At 29.6% G+C, this 15,087-nt stretch overlaps 2 protein-coding genes across 2 annotated transcripts; one reads left to right on the top strand and one right to left on the bottom strand.

The window, feature by feature from the left end:
• Positions 1–171: 171 nt before the first annotated feature.
• LOC101504296 (uncharacterized) lies at positions 172–3,345 on the top strand. Its single transcript, XM_004486108.4, has 2 exons — positions 172–1,715; positions 2,769–3,345. The coding sequence occupies exons 1-2, from the start codon at positions 324–326 to the stop codon at positions 3,147–3,149; spliced, it is 1,773 nt and encodes a 590-aa protein (XP_004486165.1). The 5' UTR covers positions 172–323; the 3' UTR covers positions 3,150–3,345.
• An 8,584-nt stretch (positions 3,346–11,929) lies between these two features.
• Positions 11,930–14,560, bottom strand: LOC101503977 (autophagy-related protein 8C-like). Its single transcript, XM_012713072.3, has 6 exons — positions 14,412–14,560; positions 14,256–14,318; positions 13,880–13,935; positions 13,741–13,793; positions 12,335–12,453; positions 11,930–12,243 (listed from the first exon to the last, which is right to left on the bottom strand). Exons 2-6 carry the CDS (start codon positions 14,290–14,292, stop codon positions 12,149–12,151), a joined length of 360 nt encoding a protein of 119 aa, XP_012568526.1. The 5' UTR covers positions 14,293–14,318; positions 14,412–14,560; the 3' UTR covers positions 11,930–12,148.
• Between the last annotated feature and the right edge of the window lie 527 nt (positions 14,561–15,087).

Raw genomic sequence — 15,087 nt, 5'->3', positions numbered from 1 at the left:
GTGACTGTCTGTCCATAAGAAAGAGTTACTTCTTCTCAATTAATTAATTATCAAATATAACATTAAAATCATTCATTTAATTACAATAAAAAAAGAATTTATAAACATAACATAACACCCATTCCACGGCTTTAATAGCAGAGCCAAAGAGAGAATAAAAACGCAGAAAAGGAATGAGAAAAACACGTGAAGCCGAAATCCCTGAAATTAAGCTTAGCATATTCATCCTATCGAGTTTATTACTCAATTTCATAATCTAGTCCATTCTATGCTATTCCCAAATTTTCAAATCCAAAACATTGGTATAATTGGGACTAACTGATATGGCGAAAGGGAACCCTCCTACGACGTCGTTTCATGAATTGAAGCCAGAACAATACGCACACAGTCCAGTTCACTACGCCGTTGCAATTGGAAACCGCGCCGCACTTTCTAGAATTATCTCGTCCCTTCCGCGTTTCCCTGACCCCACTCAAATTCACACTGAGTCTGACTCGCTCGCTCAGGAACGAGTTGCTGATCAAATCTCCGCCGTGCTTGATCGACGCGATGTTCCCTTGAGGGAAACGCCTCTCCACCTTGCCGTTCGTTTAAATGATATTTCCGCTGCTAAATCCCTCGCCTCCGCCGGTGCCGACGTGTCTCTTCATAATGCCGCCGGTTGGAACCCTCTTCAGGAAGCACTATGTCGACGCGCGACGGAAATCTCGGCGGTTCTTGTCCGCCATCATCAGCGCTCCGCTTGGATAAAATGGCGTCGCCGTCTTCCTCGTCTAGTCGCTGTGCTCCGCCGTATGCGTGATTTCTACATGGAGATCTCATTCCACTTCGAGAGCTCCGTCATTCCTTTCGTTGACATGTTTGCTCCTTCTGACACCTACAAAATCTGGAAACGCGATGGTAACCTACGCGCGGATACTTCACTCGCCGGATTCGATGGTTTCAAGATCCAACGCGCCGATCAGAGCTTCCTCTTCCTCGGTGACGGAGACCACGCGCACGCCGTCCCCTCAGGATCTTTGCTAGTCCTCAACCGCGACGATCGGAAAATCTTCGACGCATTTGAAAATGCCGGAGCTCCGATGAGTGATTCCGACGTTGCCGGATTATGTTCACAGACGAGCATGTACCGACCTGGAATGGACGTTACGAAGGCAGAACTCATCGGAAGGAAGAATTGGAGAAAACAAGATAAGACGGAGAACGTTGGAGAATGGAAGGCGAAGGTTTACGAAGTGCAAAACGTGCTTTTCAGTTTCAAGTCAAGAAAAGTTGCCGCCGGTGAATCAAGTAGCGAGCAAGTTATACCGTTGGAATTAGACGAGGACGAAGACGGTTTTCTTGTGGCCGAGAATCCAAGTTTTGGAATGCCGTTAGGTTCCGACAAAAGAAGACACAGTAGCTTCGTTCGAGAAGATAGAGAGTGGGTCCCACTGGGAAGAAAAAGCGTGGACGTTCCTTCATCGATGATTCCACCGCATAGAAAGTCTTCTGCAACGGTTAGATTGGCGCAGCCTACGCCACTTCCACCACCGGCGAAGGAGAAGGAGTATTTGAAGAGTTTACGGCCGTCGGTATGGTTGACGGAGCAATTTCCGTTGAAAACGGAGGAGCTGTTGCCGCTTCTCGACATTCTGGCAAACAAGGTGAAAGCAGTGAGAAGGATGAGAGATTTGCTCACGACGAAGTTCCCGCCGGGAACTTTTCCGGTTAAGGTATGTCTTAGTTGACCATTACTGTATATATTGTGTTGGGTCCCACACAATCGCGAAACGTACAGAAACTGAAGAATAATATTAATATGAATAAGATAAAATACACCAAATAGTTATTCTAAAATTTACACTATTTTTTGTTAATATTTTTCAAGAATCCATTAAAAGTTAATATTTATAAATTTTTTATATTAATCGAATTTTCTATTAAATTCAAAGTTATGTAGATATGTCAAAATTTAATAATATTAAATAATTTTTTTTAATAGTATTAGGACAAAATTTGGTCAAAAATATAATAATATTAGGACAAATAATAGTAAGAGTAGTTGTTCTCTTTTTGGTACATGCGTAGTTGTTCTATAATTGCTATTTGTGCCGTTCGTGAATTATAAAAATCTACTAAAAGATATAGGTTGATTTAAATTTCGACTTATTCTATTTCAACTGTCACAAAATTGTTCTGTTATATGATACTAAATAGTATATTTGTTACATTGTTTTCTGGGTGAATTATGATACATTGTTATCCTTCTTTAAAGGGAGATGTTATTTCAACTTATAAAAACAATATGGAAGAATTGTATCTAAGTTTTGGGGTTAATAATAGTTGAGTGTTTCGATGTACAGCAAACACAACATATAATCCACTTTAGATTAGTCCATAAAATTTATGTAAAATTTTAATTTGATCAATAATTCTCTTAACAAATAAAAATTTATGACATTTCTCGTTGTTATAAATGAGACAATGTCCATATAACAAATTTATTTTTATGGAATGGAAATGTAATTAAGTGACTTTCTCATCCATAAAAATAAAGAAAAATCGTAACTCTTACTTTCATAAGACGTGGGTGGAGATTTAAACCATTTTGAAGTACACCCTAGACTTGAAGTTGCCTTAATAATATATTATTGGTCAAATATTTCAATAATTGACTTGATTTGAGTAGTAGGTGTGAAACATTACGAAAATTGTTGAGTGATTTGATATGTGATAAGACAGTGATGGAAATTGGGTGTTATTGATGTTTTGAATTGGTGGGGCAGGTGGCAATTCCAGTGGTCCCTACGGTAAGGGTGGTGATCACGTTCACAAAGTTCGTGGAGCTTCAACCAGTTGAGAAATTCTATACACCGTTTACGAGTCCTAGACATTTAACAGCTGAAGATGAAGCTGAGAAAAATCCAGAAAACCGTCACTCTTCATTTTCATCTTCATGGTTGAGACGAAACAATAGTCAATCAGGGACTTCAAGGAGTAATAAGCAGCAACAACGATCCTCTTCTGGGGCATTTGATTTAGATCCTTTTGTTATTCCTGAGGGATATACATGGAGCAATAGTAGTGGGGATAGTAGTAATAATAAGTCAAAGAAAATGAACAAGTCCAAGTCTGTGAGAAAGATCCAAGTGAAAATTTCACAGTGACAAAGGAAGCATAATAACCAATCAAGAGCTATTCCATTAGACATAATGTAGATATATCCCCGTTTAATTTTTATTTTGTTATTATTATTTAAATCAACTGGGGGCTTTTTGATAATTGTGTTCATATACTTAATAGAAGGGAATTTCGCAGCAAATTGAATGATTGAAGAGTACTAACAACTGTACTTTGCTCACAGTTTTGTTTATATATTTATATTACATTACATTTTATAGAAATTTTTATGGTTTAGCTTTTGATTTGTGGACTGGAGCTCTGGGAGAAGAGTAAAGATTCAAATGTTGGAGCTAATTTTTGGCCAAGACAGGAATGTACCAAAGACCACATTGGAATTTTTTGTTACCTTTACCTTTAATTATTAAATCTAGGCCAAATTGAATTGAATAGAGTACAAGTACCTACTTTGCACCTCTTTCCACACGAGAAATCATGTCACCCATAATTCTAATCAACTTTTATTTCATATGTGCTGTAACATTAGCTTTTAACAACCGTCTTGTTTTTTTCTCTCCTTTCAATAAAGTAATATCTACTCAAATTCATGTGTCATTTTTACATGGGCACTTTCGACAAAAAAACAACAGAAAACTATTTTATGGCATGTTTGGATTGACATTTATATGGTTGTGTTTGCGATTTGTTTATAGATGTTTTATATGATTAATTAGTAAATTATAATATTTTTGTTATTTTTTTATCTTATCATTAGTTAGTTATATAGATTAATTCCTTTTTGTTAAACTAATTAATTTTATATTTAATTGATTATATAAGTCAATGTAATTATTTATGTAATTCAATTCTTTGTATTATTTATATCATTTAGTTTACTTTTTTTTATTTATCTCTTATCAATAACTTAAATCAAGAATTTTAATATAGTATTAGAAAATAATTATTCCACTATATTTTTTTTTAAAATTTTTTTTGAGAAAATTTTCATTGAAGATTAATTAATTTATCTTTTCTTTCACATTTGATTCTTTAATAATTTGTCCATCTTCTTCTTTCTCCATTCAAAACTGGTTATTTCTTCTTCTTTCTTCGTTTTTTTTCTTTTTCATCTCAAATTTCAAGTTAAAACGATCTCATCATAATGATGTTAATAACAAAAATCATCAAACAATTGGCACTAAGCGTACCATATTTGCAAACAAAACTATTCTAAATCACAAAACTTCTTCAATATTTTGATAACAACATTGATTCAAAGTCAACAACATTCATCTAGTGTGAAAAATATGGGATTAAGTGTTTTTGTTGAAGATTTCTCAAAAATATCAACAATATTTGGTGGCAAGATTCTTTCTTTTTAGCCAAATTAACATTCCAAAAAAATACAAACAAGATCTAGCATGGAAGTGTAAATGTCAGATTAAACACTTATCAGCAACAACAAAACAATATTGTTTTTGTTTCTGAAAAATAAATGTGTGCGAAGCCAATGACCAATGAGTTACGTATGAGATTTAATTAAAAAAAAAACGTAAAAGAATAACTATCTTGCATTGAGGTATAAACTCGATTCAATACATGTTAAAAAAAAAAAGAAGTAACATTGCATTAGAACCTTTCTTGTTTTTATTTCAAGCGAAAAATAAATCTTCCAAAAAATATTTTAGCCGATTTATTTATGACATTTCAAAATTCTTTAGTCAATATATTTCGACATTTTTCAAACTCGAAGTGTAATAAACACATTCTAGCTTGAGGGGATGTTAGATATTTTAGTTGATTAGTTAGTTACATTAGCTAGTTAGTTATTTTATAATAGTTAATTGTTTATTTAATTTACTATATAAGTCTATGTAACGCTTTGTGTAATTCACATTCTCTCTCTTATCAGTATCATTCAATTTACTTTTATTTATATCTCTTTTATCAATAATTTAAATAAAAAATCCTAATACATTTCGTGCATATTACGTATGAGAAGCTAAAATTTAGGGGGTTGAATTTGACACATGTTTGGTCTATTTGGTCGCACAAACAAACACAAGCTTAATGTGTTTGGTTGAGCGATAAACAAACGCTACTGTGAATTTTAGAGATTTTTCATCGTAATTTATAAAAGCTTTAATATATAACTTATGTCTAAGTGTGATTTTTCACTCTCATTTTAGTGTTTTTTAAACACAACATAAAACACATTATCACAATTCTTTGGCCAATATAGTTTTATTTTTTACCTCTATTATAACATATTAACGTCAATTCTCTTTCAATATTGTAACCTATTCACATAAATCTCAATAACATCACTACATTTAATTAATAAGTTATTGTCCACCAATTTTAGTTTCATTTATCAAATGTTTTATATTTAAATATTTTGATTATTCTACTTCACTTGCTATAGTCTTCTTATTTTCCCCTAAAAACCCGCACATCCCCTCCTTCTATTACATCGATCTTCTACATATTTTCATGAAGGAGTTAGAACATCAATCTTCTACATATATGAATGACCAAAACAAAATAAATAAACAAGTATTCTGAAATGACTACAAAATATTTTTTCTAAATAAGATATTTTATATATTTAGATATTGGAGTTTTAAAATAGATTTTATACCTCATACTTTGTTTTTTTTAATCCTTTCAATTGATGTTATTTTGTTGTACTAATGTGTATCGCATAATTTACTTTAATTAGAATATATTTGGGTTGCCTTCTTCCTGGTAATTATTACTTAAATTTATTTTCGATATACTTCTCCTAAAGGGTTAATTAATATGTTCCACTATGTTTTATACTTAATAACGGAATTGCAATATAATTTTTAGTCACTGCAAAACTATTCAATAATTTTAATTCCTCCCGAAATAAAATATATTTAATTGTTTTTTGACTTTCAAATTTTTAAATGAGTTTTTTTTTATGAATAATTAGAACATTATAAAAAGTGTACAAAAATTCAATATAAAAGTAATATTTAAATATAGATTTAAATATCGAAATTTGTGTTCATTTCTTATGAATGACCTTTTTAGAATGTTCTAAACAAAACCTACAAAAATATGTGTTGAATTAACAATCACAACGATTAAAATTACATACATAATAATTTCATAAAGACTAAAAATTGTGTTTGTTTTATATATTACGTCTTCTTCTCAAGTTGTCGTCATGTTATTGCTTCATATATATTTCCATACCTCTAGGAGTATGTTCATATACACATGTATTGTATCAAATTTTTAACTTCCATATATTACTCATTATGATTATATTATTGATCATTGCAATAAATGACAAAAAAATTCTTCAACGTGAAACATGAGAATGTTGATATGGAACTTGCTTTTCAATAACTAAAAAGCAACCATGTCAATAAAATTGGTTTTTAATGTTTTGATATTGTATTCTATTTCTTTTTCTGTCAGACAATTTTTTTTGCTGATTTATTGTTTATGCTAGAATTTCTAATGTTTTTAGTAATATTATATATTGTAATTTTATTTTTATTTTTATTTTTAAACTATTACTTTTTTAATATATTTTTTCATTGATCATTTGTTTGAAATTCATGTATTTATTTTATTAATTTTATCTATTCTATAATTTATTGATTACAAATTTGATATGTTGATTCCTCATTAAAACAAATAATTGCATTTTCACATTATCAACACTAAAACTTAACAAAATTCACAAAAAATCACTTTCAATCGTACAACATGCAGGTCTAAATCTAATTTTTCATAATTGAATGATTAATTTATTGATTAACACCAACCTGATTTTTCATAAATAAACTCCATTGTTATTTGACTCGTAGACCATCAAAATTATTGAGATCTACACATAGTAAAATCTAAAAAGTAGCCAAATAAAAATTTAGTACAGGTTAAAGATAAATATATCTCATTTCAACCCTCCCTTGCTCACCCTAGTAAACGCAATTTGATACTTAATTTGTGCAAGTTTTGGATAAACACCCATTTGTTTTTTAGGAAACTATCACCCATTTGTTCACAATAAATTCAACAAGAAATGGCTGATGTTTAATTGTATCATACCTTGATAATAAATAAAAGATGGGACAACAGTATTTTATAACCCTCTTTATTTTGACTGCAAATAGTGTCACAAGTGTTGATTTTGAATAAGGCTCCACTTACCTTTACTTACAAGGTTTAGTCTCCCAAGAGTTAAGAAGACATTTCCCTATATTCTTTATTCCATTTTCCTCACTCTTTGGACTAGCCTTTCCTTTTCTTCTTTAAGTTTTTGATAGTAACGCTTCAACAATATCTTTTATTCCAATAAATTTAAAGGTTAGGTCCCCTCATAAATCCCCCAAGACTATACTTTAACAGAAAATACTATCAATAAAGGAAGTTTGTTGCTGGTAGTAGTCTAAAGATATTAACCGGATATCCTTGTATTTACTGTACCTTCAAAGAGTAAAAAACATCTCTTTACTTTAACCACTAGTGAGTTTGATAAACTATTAAGTACTAGTGTCAAGGACTATATATCAATGCATTTGATTATATTATATTGGTTACCAACACAAATATCATCCATACTATTTTTTAAAGAATCAAAATTAATTTTGATATATTTAAATGTTATTGAATAGAATCAGTTGCCTCCAAAAATAATTCTAGTTTGGAATTATCATTTAGAGTTTTTGTCTCAATAATTAATTTTTATGTGTTAAATTTGTTTAAGTGTTCAACAAATTTTTACATAATACATTTAAATATAAATTAATTTATATTTAATTAATTAATTTTTATTCAAAATTAATGTTTGTCACGTAGAACCAAATATATATTTATAGAGAATAAAATATAAACAAAATTTTATTGAAAAATTGAAATATTTAATTTTAAATTTAGATTAATTATATATATTAACATTTTTTACGTCAATTAAATATTTAAACTATACAACTATATTTATATTTTTATTTATATTAAATTTTGTCCTCGATGGAAATGGACATCCAGCCAACTGGCAACACTATTGAACGGCAAATAAATTCTGCCTTGTAGAATACCAATGCTAGATATCAACTCACATAGTAATTTACAATGTCACTATATTATAAAGCCAAAGGATTAAAAATTAATATGCCGTACAAAGTTTGTTTAGCTAGTAGAAAACTCAAATAGGTTCAGTTGGCAAATCATGCTATCAATTAGAGATATAATTTTTTAAAATCAAATAAATGGAAATTCTAGATTGTCCCTCTATATAATTTAGAGTTGATTCACCTACCCTACCCTTCTCTTCCGGTTTAGTTCCTTGGTCTTGCATCAATTCCAACTAAGTCATACGAGGTACTAATATTCATGTCTCTATTATCGAGCATTGCTGTTTCAGTTTTTCACCACAAAGACTTGCCAAATATCTGTTACATTTTAAAACCTCTATAAGTTCATCACATGGATTTTTGAATCAGAATGAGGATAATTCGAGTCTTCTAGCACTTACGAATTAGTAAGGAAAAATTGTTGATTTTTTTTTAATAAGAATAACTACTTCCTATATTGAAATTGACTTTTTAATTTTTTTTTTCCTTCTTAAATTTTATAAAATTCAGTTGGCTCATAAGCATTTTTTTAAAGTGGAAAACTAAAATTTAATTCAAAAGCTCCTATATATTAGAAATTAAGCCAAAGCCTTTTTCCATTCACAAATGCTCTAACTAGCTCAAAATTTTATTTTATTATTTTTTAAAAATCTATAATTTTGGACTTTTGGTACACTTGGATCAACATCCTTCCTTATATTAATGCAGTATTAATCCATTGAGCCATTATTTCCCCATAATGAAAAGCTTGATTTCTCAACAAAGCTAACGAATCTTGTTACCTCTCCAATTAAAAATTCCTCTCATTCACATGATCGAAACATCGGTGACCTTCGTTAAAGTTGGATGGTCTTTTTATAAATTTGATATTTTAAATTATAAAATAAAAATCTATATTTTTATGAAATATCCGATCTTGATTGAATGACCATCAATATTTTAACTGTGTGGTTATGAGATTATTGTGTAGCAAATGTAAATTTGAAGTTCCATATTTTTTAAGAAAGTGATTGTTGAACAATAGATAAGTGAGATAGCTTAAAATTTCATTAACTTTAAAATTTTTGAGTTAAGATACCGTGGATCCCTAACTCGGAAATCCAAATTCGAGTGACAATTTTAAGGTTTAATCACTTTAATGAGTAGTATTCTTGATTTAAGGTCCTAATCCAGAAAACATGGTGAGTGAAGCACCAAGTTGGGCAGATCAATGGGGTGTTGGTGCTATTGAATATGATGACATTGACACTAGATCCCAAAAACACACTACCGGCAAGAACAAGAATTCAGGTGCCAAGGTTGGTTTCACCAAAGCCAAAGCAGTTGCTACAATAGGTCTTCAAAAGATTAAAAGTGGGGCCTCAACTTGTGTCAAATGGATCACAAACCACTTTAAGAGAAAGAAAAAGAGGACATCCATATAATTTGATGGATCCAACTTGCATGGAATTTTAACTTTTCTTATTCTACCAATAACACAATTGCAATACCCCCATTTTTTGTTTTTCCTTCCATATTAGCATTATTTTGATTACTACAATGAAGTTGATTATCCCTAATTTTCTTGTAATGATGATTAATCCATGTCACATGTCATTTATTAATGGGTTATTTTACGGTAACTTTCAAATCACCGAAGCATTTGTCGGGTGTCTACACGACATTATTAACAAGATGATGTTGTGGTTGTTTTGTGGGGCTACTTTAAAAGGGTAAAAGTTTCCAATCCAAAAAAATCCTTTCATTTTATTTAAGTATTAAAATTTAGATTAGGTTAACAAATGTATTAAAGATAAGATAAAAAATAGAAATTTTGTATAAGAAAAACAAAATTTGAGTTTTTAATGTAATATTTTTATCTTCAAATGTTTAACAAATGTCTTTGAAGTATCGTTAAATTTTTTAGAAATTTGCCTGAGTAACTTAGATATTTTCTTTTGGATCAAAACATTCTTCTCCAACGTTGATGATTGAATCATAAAATGTGTCTCTTTGTTTCATATAGTGGAGTTGAAATTTGAGTTTATCTCTTTATTTTATTTACTTTTTCTATGTTGTAAGCTTTACTTCATGAATACACTTTTTCTTGATAATTACTTGCTAAAACGTATAATTTGAAGATTAAATAAAGTAGATACATTATTACTTGAGATAGAAATGAGCATAATAAGATACTATTGGACTCATTTGATACTCATATTTAGAAGGAAAAACAATAAAAGAAAAATAGTATATTGACTTTGATTCTAGAGATGAGATCACGTGAATGAAGAAGAGTTCCGCATAAATATTTTAGTTAATGAATTAAGAGACATTGAAAAAGTTTTAAAAAATAAAGTCTCAAATTCAAAATCAAAAAGACTGATTTAACTACTAATTTACTAACATTTACCTATAAAATTGGCCAAATATATTACCACAACAAGAACATAATGATATCTAACTTTACAAGAAGAAAATAAAATTGCTATATTTGCAAAAAGTAAATATTATATTTAAACCATAATTAAAGAAACCTTAAAAAAGTCTTGTAAAAAGTTGGTAATGTTAAATCAAATTAAATAAAATTTTTACAAAATTTCAATTTCATTACTCAATCAAATCATTTATTGACTTTATTTACACTATTTATGTTTGAATTTAAATCTTTATTTACACTATTTTTGTTTGAATTTAAAGGTAATACGACTCTAAATCAACGTCTACTTTCTCAAATAATGGAGAAGATTTTGGAGAATTTTGAGTGTTTTGTTAAAAAAATGAGAGAAAGAAGAAAGGGGAAAAGAAGAGTTTATGAATATAAAAAATGTGTCTAAATAGACCCATCTTGACAAATATCTCTGAAGAGATAAAAATGAAAAAATAATCTTAAATAATATAACTTTTAGAATATTACGAATCCAATAGTTTGTATTTAACATAAGTTGAATCTAATACTCTTTTAATTAGTTAATATAGAGATGCATTTTGATAAATAAAAAAATACATATGAATTGGATAATTAAAAAATATGAAGAGTTTTTTCTTCCACCTTTAATACTCTTCGAATTTTCTAATTCGGAAATGTATATGTTCAAAGCTTTTGAGAACATAGAAAAAAAAAAAACAAAACAAAACAAAAGAAACTACCAAAATATATGAGATAAGTAGCTATTAGCTTAGCTCAAATGAAAATTGAGTCGCGGCAGGGTTGCCCGTTCTAACATCAACGTCTGCTTTTTGATAAAAGTAATATTAGTAAATGTTGTAACAGCTACTATCTAATCTAAAAAGTATTAACGAAAATACATTTAGTTATATAAACTAAGCTCTAAACTCAATATAACGAAATACATTTAACTAAAGCTTTTAAAACTTTTAAGATCATAAATTAATATTTATTTATTTGGTTAAACTGGTGGAGTAAAACTTGAATTTAGGTGATAATCAGTTTTATTGTAAAATAAATTATACATCATAAATTAGATAATTAGGAAAAACCGATATAGCAAAATGACAAAATGATTTAGGTGAATAAACAAAAGAAAATGAAATGGGCTAAGCTAACCTAGTAGTCCACATAGCCCATACGTAGTTGGGCCAGTCTTAAGAATTTGCGGTCTACTACCAAACAGGCCCAGCTTAATATTAGTTTGTTTATATAATCCAACCAATGGCCAATGCCAACTTGACCGGCTCATTTGAAAACTCTAATAAATAATGCTTATCTGTAATTTTCAGTCAAAAATAACACCATAAATAAAGTAGACAATGTTACCGAAACGCACAACTGAGAATTCAAATGGTAACCAAATCTAAATCCACCATTTGAAAATTTGAAATTCATAAATTGAGGATAACGAAAATAATTAAAAGAGCAGAATGACAATACGCTCAGGCCATGTATATTGACAATGGACTGGTATTTACAGAAGGTTATCGCGAGTTAATGACTAGTGAGATCCAAAGGTGTTCTCTCCACTGTAAGTCATGTAAAGAAAGCCATCCTCATCCTTATGTTCCTCATAAAGAGCAGACATCAGAGCAGCTGCAACAACAGGGTATTTATTTATTTATTTATTAGTTAATAGTCACACTACCAAACCCGCATAAACATCATTTGTATGCTTAATACTTACCAGTTGGAGGTAGAGTGTTATTGATGAAAACAAAGATAGCCTTCTCTGCACTGAGCTTAATTCTTTTGCGGACAACATAGACAAATTGACCAACAGACAAGTCAGCTGGGACAAGGTACCTACAGCATCACAACAAGAGTAGACCAATTAATAATACAGCAAAACATGAAAATTTGCAGTGACCAAGATAATATAATATTTGATTGTTAGAAGGTGGGAAAAAAACCAAGTTTAATCATCTGATTTTCTATCCTCATCTCTAGCTCATATGCTTCAATATATATGTTTCGACGTAAATTTACTGTCAAGATGGACCAAACTGTAGATTTGCTTAAATTTAAAACTTAATCATAGCATTTCCACATATGCAGCATGCTCTTCACAAACCAAATTACCAGAAATATCCTAAAGCAGATACTTGGTTTTATACTAGTAACAAACTACATTCCTATTTTTGTTAATTGTTCTTCAAACTAAAAATATTAATAAAATCAGGTAGTAGAGTACAAGGATGCGATGCCAGAGGCCATATGTGCCACTTCAGTGACCTGCAATTAAAGGCTGGGCCTAATACATCACCCAACTTTGGCCAAATAGAATACGCAACAAGAACATGAACATCAGCTTAACAATCTGGCTCTCACTTGTTAGTCTTTAATAAGTATCATATTACAAAAACATTAATCTTAATCACTACCTGCATTTAAGTGTTATCAAAAGCGAATTGCAGAAAATAGGGAAATACCAAAAATTCGCTATGTGAAATAGGCAAATAGCAAATAGTGTTGCGGTCAAATAGCAGATGCCACATAAAGGTCGAAATAACTAAATTATATATATAAAAAAGGCATGTTGAATACAAATAACACAAGGAATGGAGCCATAACATAGCTTATATATTGAAAGTCATATATTACAATGAATATAGGAGTAATACTCACTGACTCTTTAGTTTTTCTATTATAAAAATAGGTCATGTTTGACACTCATGCAAAATCTTTAGTTTTATTATTTTTAAAAACCTAAAATTCTACTTTTTCTGCTATTGTTAATATTTTGGGTAGCAGAAATTGGAATAGTGGCTGCTATTGTCCTAATAATGAAAGTAGAATAGGATCGCAGTTTTCATAGTGAATCAATCAAAATCCGCTATGCCATAGCGGAGCTATTTGACAACACATTTTAATATGAACACCAAAATATCAACTCAACATGGATACTCCATTTTACACTTTACCACCGTCACCAGTTGTAACTCTTTTTATGTTACTACTTACTAACAATACACAATAGTAACCTTCCTAAATCTTCACAAAAGCCGAAAAAGAAACCAGGAAGCAAAATAATAATCTCAGGCTTTAGAACTAACTAAAACATATACATAATTACGTAACATAATGACTTACTTCTTCTTGTCAATGTCTGCAATGTCACTTCTTCCAGCTTTCTCCACAATCACCTGCACACAAATGCCATATTTCAGTAAGAATGCATTAAAAAAGAATGAAAACAGATACAATGTATGTATAGTGAGTACAATCTTACAGGTACTCTATCGGGATACTTCTCTCTAATGCGAGAAGCTTCAGCCTGTCTTCTTTCTGTTATGTACAAAAATTCAAGCGTTATCCAAGTTCATTCAACAAGGGGTTTTTGAAACTCATCAAAAAAAATACTCATCTTAACGTATTAAACACGTTAATTCTTCTATTCATATAGACAAAAAGCCAAACTCCATCATCATAGAGTCCACAGAATTTCAATTAGATGAATGAAAAAAATTGAATATTTTTTCAAAAATACGATTATTTATTTTATACAAAAAAGAATAGACTTTGAATTAAAACAATAAAAAGATTCCAATTCCCAATAAATACCAGACTAAGAAATTGGATTAAATTGAAAGAGAGAAAAAAAGTACCCAGAGGATGTTGAATCTTGAAGGAGGGCTTAGACATGATTAAATTGGAAGAACAATAAGTCTCTGCAAATTTGAAACACCAAAACATAAGAAATTTTTTCAATTTCTAAAGGAGGAAAAAGCTTGAAGAAAACAAAGCTAATTTCATAAACTCACCAAGAAATTATCGATGATTGAAGTTAGGGATTTGTTTTGCCAAACGAAGAAGGGTATGTATCTGTAATTGCGTTATTGTGAATAAAAGGAGTGTTTATATAATTAAAATTAGGGTTTGGTTTTTCTGTTCCTTTCTTCTTGGTGATTCTGTTTGAGTTTAACACGGAACATCTACTTATACTTTCTGTTTTGTTTCGCTTCGTCACCAAGTAAGCCGGTAGCGGAGGTTTATAAAAATAAGTTGATGATCGAACTTTAACCATTTATTATAGAGATATAATATTTTGGATAACGTTTTTAATAATTAACTTTTTTTTAATTAGAGTTTAATTGATACAATATATAAATGTAATAAGTTTTACCATGTGAATAATATCGTAAATATCTATAAGTGTGATTTTAAAATTAAGTATGATAAAAAATGTAAAACTATTTTATCAATATCAAAGTTATGATCAATTGAATACGTAAATATACTTACATAGTCAATGCATATTAGTTAAATTTAAATTTTTATACTATTAATAAAAAAAATTAATTATAAAGACAAAAACAATATATATAATTATTAAAATACATTTAAATACAACACATTGTTTAGTATATCAATATTTATATATTATTGATAAAAGATAGTGGTTTGATTTTAGTATTAGATACTTTATTTTAAAATTAA

This window comes from Cicer arietinum, chromosome 1 (assembly GCF_000331145.2).
Source record: "Cicer arietinum cultivar CDC Frontier isolate Library 1 chromosome 1, Cicar.CDCFrontier_v2.0, whole genome shotgun sequence".
Taxonomy (NCBI): Eukaryota; Viridiplantae; Streptophyta; class Magnoliopsida; order Fabales; family Fabaceae; genus Cicer; species Cicer arietinum.
This window is presented reverse-complemented; position numbering and strand designations above follow the sequence as displayed.